Here is a 7,153-nt window from a genome sequence, read left to right on the forward strand (position 1 = left end):
TCAAGTGGCAGTGTCTGATTTGTTTTCAAACTAGTCTTTAAGACATTTCAGTCGTGTCTTCTGTGTCTTCAATACCCAAGGACTGGCGATTACTGGACAACTTTGGTTTGTTAAAACGTGGGTCTTACTTTCATCCTGTTGGCCATCATTCCTTTTGGTAATAATTGGATTTATTTTATTAATTGAATGCAGATATTTATCGGGACAATATGTATATATAGTATGGACCAATGTCACATAACAGAGCATTCATAGCCTAAGTTAATGTGAAATGCCTGTTCCTACTGTAGATTCGGCTTTATGCAAATACACAAAACCCAACAAAAATACATACAAAACAGCACAAAACACCAAAAACAAGTTAACTGCTGAGATCTGGAAATGAAGTGAAGTCAGACAAGTGTTTGCCTCGTGTTTCTCGCCTTGTCAGCAATTACTCTGGTGAGCACAAGGTTACCAGAACCGAAAGACATGACAGCCAAAGCCATAAAACCAAGGCCCAGGTGGAAACAATCCAGAATTATACTTTAAAGCAAAAACTTTAAAGTATATCTCTATACCACTAAATGTTCGTGACTACATAAGCAACAATTTAAGATGAAAAACATCTTTAGGTATTTTTATTAAGAGTTGATTTTTTAGAGTGCACACTGGAAGGGCAACTCTATATTGAAAGCGCAGGTATGTCCTGTTGTCCAGCAGATGGAGCTCCTCTGTTACTTTAAAAGGGAGAGCACGTATCGTCACAGTGAAATCATCATAGGGTGAAATCCTGCCAACCCACAGGGGAACGTGTCCTCCTTGAACCAGAATGGAGGGACTAAAATGACCTGAATCGCAGTTTTGAGTTTGTTTTTTTGTTTTTGTTTTTTACATTGAATTAGTAAATAGTAATGCAGACAGGTGACAAATGAAATAAATAGTTTGACATTTTGGGAATACACTTATTGGCTTTTTTTGCCGAAGGTTAGATGAGAAGTTGATAACCAGCCCCATGTCTGTACATTAAAAGAGCACTCCACTGATTTAACATTACACTCCTATAACATTGTCAGACTCAATGCGGACAGATTAAAGAAAAGAATCAAAGAGGTCATCTTCTTTTCTTCCTCCTCGTGAAAACCCACATTATCCACGATGGACCTCGATTGCTGACAGTTTGGTCGGAGATTTGAAAGAAAAACTTGAATGCGTTCTCTACACAGGGCACGAGGGCTCACTGTACTGTTTAAAGAAGGTCGAAGATGTTGTGAATCTCCATCTCCATCTCGCCATTACCACAATCAATGCACCAAATGAGGGGACATCTTTCAGAACGGGCTCCAGAAGAGTTCTACAGACTTGACGCGTCCATGCCCGGAAGCACTGAAGCTTTTCTACAGGCTCATGGAGTAATGGTAAACAGCAGATTTCAAGGCCTGAGTAGGCGGCGATAGCTGCTTGGCGTTAGGTTGAGGGGAAACTTGGTTTGTCATGGAACTCTGTGCAGACGATTGTTACGGAGGATGCAGTACTCCAGTATTTTCCTATTTGTTAAGGCCTATGGCTGCTCACTCGTTCCACGTTACAGTAGATGGCGCTCATCGGTCGCCGTAAAGGGAGACTACAGACGTGTAGTGTCGCACACTCGCAGTGGCACAAAGTGTGGACTGAAGGTCTGCTGGTGTAAATGTCACCTGATGATCTCGCCACTCTTACACAAACCTCCACATACACATGCTGGCACCAGGGCCTTACGGAATTATGGGTAACTCAATGTTTCTTCTGTCTGGCCAGCGTGTTGTCGTTGGCAACCGAGTTGTCATGGTAAACTGCTGAGACAGTGAGCCACTGAGCTGCAGCAGCCAGGTGGAACCCGCACAGGAAGTGTTTAAAAGCGGGTGGGACTTCGGCTCAGCAGCCACGGTGTTTGTCCTGAAGACAATATGGTCATTGAGGCGCTGGCACATGCAGCAAACATTTCGTAATGGTAAAACTGCTGCTTCACTACATCGTAGTTTGGCCTGAATATTAAAAGAAAAACCCTTATTTCATATTTGGTTGTTTTTATGTTCTAACCATTTCTTCTGATGAGTTCAGGACATTCTTTGGGTGTAGGACTTGCTCTTTAAAACTATTTTTAACCTAGAAAAAGCTCAACAACACATTAAAGTCAGACTTGATCAATAAGTTGAAGCGTTTATTGCACCTCTGAAAACCCTCAATCCAGCTGTCCTGTCCATCAGGCCCTGCAGTCAATAATCCAAGCATAGCTGAGCCTCTGAAATTAACCAGTCTCCTCTCAGGAAACCCAACAGGAGCAGCTGTTGGACTGGAAACAAACTGGAAATGAAGCATGTGGAAAGGAATCTATTGTGTCTGCTTATTGGTGTGACTAATGTCACCTGAATGTGTGAAAAGAAAAATGTATTGTGAAATCACTGGGAAAGTTATAATTACATGACATTTTATGGCGTTTTTGCCTGAAAAGGAAGTAAATTCCATAAGAACTGCAATGAAGTTCTTAAAGGGTTGTTCTTGGTTTCTCTTTTAAATCAATCAAATTTATATAATATGAAGTTGGTATTGACACTTTTGTCATGTTAAATGGAATTGTTTTACATTTTGGGAAATTTCTTGGAAAGAGACCGAAGAGAAAATCATCAATCGTCAGCCAGGAAACAGCTAGCCTGGCTCTGTCCGCAAGCATAAAAAGGTCTGCCTACCAGCACCTCTAAAACAAACTAATAAATACGTTGTACCTCATTTTTTTAATCTGTACAAAAGCATGGAAACACCAGGTTGTTGTTTTACAGGGGATTATCTAAAGACTCCAGGAAATAACTGGGTCCGGCCAAGAATAGTCCAGCACTAACTAGCTAGCTGTTTGCCCCTGCATCCAGGTTTTAAGCTAGGCTAAAGTAACTGCCGTCTAGCTGTAGCTTTATATTCAGTGCACAAGCAGGTGAGTGGTGTCAACCTTCTCATATAACTCTCAGCAACAGCGCTCTGAAGTGTATTTCCAAAAATCGGGAACTACAGCTTTAAGAGACACAGTCTTTCTCGTCAGGCTGACGGGAAAAATATTTGTTCCATTCAAGTTATCGGTTCTTGTATTTTTAATTGCACTGCTTGTTCTGCTAATTTAAAGAATCCTTAGTGAATAATGCAGAACCTTCACGTATCTGCTGTATAAAAAGAAATACCTTCAATTTGAATCAAAATGTAACTCACAGGTGAGGAAACTATTGTACTCAGCCAGATTAAGTATTGAAAAACTGCTATTAAATCTGCAACACCCTGCCTTAAATATGAGCTACTCACACACCAAAATTTCACTAGTGTGGAGTTTTAATGGAACATTTTAGTGTACCATAAGGGTTTAAATGGCTTTGCACAGACCTTTTTACTCAGTAAAGAGACAGAACACTGAATCTTTCTTAATCTTTAGATTTTTTTTTTCCATGAAAATGAAAAAAAAATGTAACAATACATGGATGCACAATATGTGTCGTTCGGCCAACAAATGCTAGCACTGTCCCTCGGAAATCCAAACTGGTCAAAACCTTCAAAATAACTCTTAGTAAGTCAAAATATCAGCAACTGACTGAAAATTGTCTTTATGCTCCTTCACACTTCACAAACTATGAGTACTTTTCGTCTGGATGACCAGTTTTATTGTGTCCTCTTCCTTAAGGCCTGGTGAGTGTTGTGTAGATAGGTTGCTCCCAGCCAGAGGGAGGACTGTGCGGAGGTGGTGCCAAGGCCAGGCTGTTGATAAGCGGTGTGGCGTAGGGCCCCCTGGAGGAGTGGAAGTATGGGTACTGATACAGACTGGCAGGGTAGCCAGAGAAAGCGCTGTAGAAACTGGAGCTCTGAAGGTCGGTGTAGTCAGATTGGGTGGTGGAAGACGTGGAGGAGCTGAGGGAGGTGTACTCTGGTTGTGTTGGTGGAGGAGTGGAGGGGGACGAGCTGCTGTAGTGGCCTGGGCTCATCTGCTCAGTTTTAATCTGAGGTTTGTGGCTGGTGTCCTCATCGGGCCCATGGGTGTCGTGACTGGAAGAAGATGGTGGCATTCCAGTGGAAGTCCCACCAGAAGTCTTGGGTATCCACGTGGGAAAGCTGTGGGAGTGAGGGTGGATGCTAGGTAAGATGAATGATCCAGGGGGGTTGTTATGCGCATGGCTGGTATCCGGCGGGGTTAGAACAGCGGCGCCGTGGCTGTTGGGAGGCAGGTACTGGTCGAACTCATGGACGTCAAATCCATCGATGGTGCTGATGACGTCAGTGCTGAGCTCTGAGATGTCCACGTTGCTGAAGTCAATGTTCTGACGGCTGGGAGGAGGAGCAGAGCCGGCGCTGCCGTCCACAAGGCGGTGGGCGTCGTGTTTGCTCCCCATGTAAAGGTCGGTTTTAGGGGTAGTGGGAGGTGTTGGAGGTCCATGAGACTGACCTGGAAACCAAACCAAAGAAAACAACAATCAATATTTCTATGCTGAAGAAAAAAAAAGGGGTCCAAGAGATAAATTGCAGTATGTACCCTTATGAAAAGTGTACTAATCATCAGTCTCTCACCTGTCCTGTCTGGATGGCAATGATGGTGTACATCCCCTGTCTCAGCCAGCCTGTCCAACCCTGCTTCCGTCTTATACAAGCCCTGCTGATGCTGCAACTGGGCCAGTCCCTGTTTACAGTCCCCTTGAGCCGGTTTGGTGCTCTTGCGTCTCCGAGGCTGGTACTTGTAGTCTGGGTAGTCTTTCTTGTGCTGCAGCCTCAGCCTCTCTGCCTCCTCGACGAAAGGACGCTTCTCGGTTTCAGAGAGAAGCCTGAGGAGGAAAAGGGGTGAGTTACTGGATTATTAGAAGTTCTTTTAAAAACCAGCAAGTATTTTGGCTATACAATATATATATATTCCACAATGGATCCATGTTAGCTTTTTCGTTACCCGTTTTTCTGTGTTCAGTATTGAAAAAACAAAAACAAAAAACAAAACAGCGTCAGCAGTCTCTAAAATACCAGTCAGGAAACTCAGGAACTGAGTGACATTTGTGCGCCTGCACTTTTTGCAGTAACCACATTTTTGTCAATAACACCAATGAATAATTTCACTGTGGGAACAATATTCTGCTTTTCTATATATTATACACTGTGGTTGAATGTAACTAAGTCACTATCAATCTTCTTTATACTTCTACTCCACTACATCTCAGATGGAAATAATGTACTTTTCACTCCACTACATTTATCGGAAAGCCGTAGTTACTAGTTTCAGAAAATATACGTTAATCTTATTAAATATGAGGCATGGTTATAGATTAAGCCACCTTGACCAGCTACAACAGTAAAATGCTTCGCAGCCTACATATTGATGCATCTGTAATAATCATCCAATCATAAAATTTATAACTCACTCAGGAGTCATTTTCTGCCTTAATTACCTTTACTTTTGATACTTTTAGTACATTTTGGTAATAATAGTTTTAACTTAATACTTTACCTAATACTTAATTCTGCTTAAGTGACATTTTCACTGCAGGACTTTTACTTGTGATGGAGTATATTTATGACGCAGTACTGCTATTTTTTTTTTTTTTTTGTAAAGTATGAAGGTAATCTAAATACTTCCTCCATCACTGGCTGCATGTTAAAGTGAATCAGCTGTAGTGCACGGATTTTTTTTTTCCTGTTGTTCATACTTGCATTAGAAACTGACCAGTTGTGGAGCCATCTGTGAACCACCAGTAAGCTATTTGTCTTTTCTGGTCTTTTATCAGTGTGTTTTGCATTGCACAGGTGCAGTAGAACCACACAACATTTTTACTCTCAGCAAACTACTTTATGGAGTTCTGTGCTTGATAGCGTCGCCTGTAAGAGTTGTCACATTTTTTAAAAAAAAAACAGAAAAGAAAAAAGTCAGATTCTCATTTTGGAATGAAAGTTGGAATGAAACCTGGTAAACTGGTTTTGGCCTGGTAAGACTGACTGTGGAGGTATCTCTCTGCTCTGTGCCGGTACTCACCGCCACAGTTTCCCCAGCGTCTTACTGAGCTCAGCGTTGTGCAGATGAGGATACTGGTCCGCCAGCTTCCTCCGCGCTGCCTGCGCCCAAACCATGAACGCGTTCATCGGCCGTTTCACGTGAGGTTTGTTTTTCAGCCCCCTCTCGCCTTGACTGGGCACCGGTACCAGCGACCAGTCGTAACCTTTCAGCACCTGCGACACCGCGTCGCGAATGCAGGCGGGGAAGCGCTCATCCTCCCGGCTGCTCCCCGGCCCGCGCGTATTTCCGGACGCGGACCCTTGCGCGTCCGATCCTCCGGGAGACGCCGGGGACTCTGAATCCGAGCCGTGGGGGGTCGCGGAGCTGTCGCTGCCTGCTGGGCTGCACGGATGGTCCGACGACGACTTGTTCTCCTCTGTCATGTTTGCCCGGTAAAAAGCTGCAAGAATGGTTTACTGTCGCCCCGAATCCCGCAGGCTTCTCCAAGCGCGTAAAGGCGCACGGCTCGGTAGGAAGACTGTTTCACCACGAAGTCAAGTAAAATCCCACATCCCTTGTCTCGGACCTGCCATTCATCCCCGCACCCTCCTCAGCTGCAAGACAGAGTTTGACGAGCCACTCGTTTCTGCTTTAGCTCCTTAATTCTCTTTCGCACTTGCGTCTCCCCACCCCCTCGTGTCCAATTGGCTTTTGCAAAGTTCTACCAGCAGAGTTCCTCCTAGTTTGGCAAGGAGACGCAGAGAATTGTTGGTAGTCAAGATTAGATTTATAAATCAAAACTTTAAAACTTTATGATGCTTTGGATAGTAGTCTGCTCAATGTAAGTTATGGCTGGATTTGATTTGTCCAACTTGAGAGGCAGAGATGACGTACTTTACCAAAGAATGTCCCTTTATGTTGCTTCAGGCCACACCGCAACTCGGGGACAATTGTACTTTGTACTCCACAACATTAATCTGACGCCAGTAACTATTGTGATATTTAATATGCAAAAGATGCGCTCGCAAAATACATATATTTTTATGCATTAAACTGCTCACCAATATAAATAAGTACTTCAGATTAGCTCAACTGTGAGCAAGTACAACATTGAAATGCTGCAAACACATTAATGCCTAAGTAATAATGATCCAATTATATAAAATAAATAATATTATTCTTACATTGTTATTG

The 7,153-nt window shown here is 43.2% G+C and overlaps 1 protein-coding gene across 1 annotated transcript; it reads right to left on the reverse strand.

Annotated features, from left to right (window-relative positions):
- Nucleotides 1-3,484: 3,484 nt before the first annotated feature.
- On the reverse strand, nucleotides 3,485-6,764 carry LOC120794445 (transcription factor Sox-8-like). Its single transcript, XM_040135535.1, has 3 exons — nucleotides 5,999-6,764; nucleotides 4,555-4,805; nucleotides 3,485-4,432 (listed from the first exon to the last, which is right to left on the reverse strand). The coding sequence occupies exons 1-3, from the start codon at nucleotides 6,400-6,402 to the stop codon at nucleotides 3,672-3,674; spliced, it is 1,416 nt and encodes a 471-aa protein (XP_039991469.1). The 5' UTR covers nucleotides 6,403-6,764; the 3' UTR covers nucleotides 3,485-3,671.
- Between the last annotated feature and the right edge of the window lie 389 nt (nucleotides 6,765-7,153).

Source organism: Xiphias gladius, chromosome 9 (genome assembly GCF_016859285.1).
Source record: "Xiphias gladius isolate SHS-SW01 ecotype Sanya breed wild chromosome 9, ASM1685928v1, whole genome shotgun sequence".
NCBI lineage: Eukaryota > Metazoa > Chordata > Actinopteri > Istiophoriformes > Xiphiidae > Xiphias > Xiphias gladius.

Bases quoted from the DNA above. Each gene is read 5' to 3' on its own strand.
- LOC120794445 (XM_040135535.1), bottom strand. From the start codon at position 6,402: ATGACAGAGGAGAACAAGTCGTCGTCGGACCATCCGTGCAGCCCAGCA. The intron at 4,806-5,998 runs GTGAGTACCGGC...TTTCCTCCTCAG, and splicing joins ACGCTGGGGAAACTGTGGCG to GCTTCTCTCTGAAACCGAGA. The intron at 4,433-4,554 runs GTGAGAGACTGA...TTTGGTTTCCAG, and splicing joins TTGCCATCCAGACAGGACAG to GTCAGTCTCATGGACCTCCA.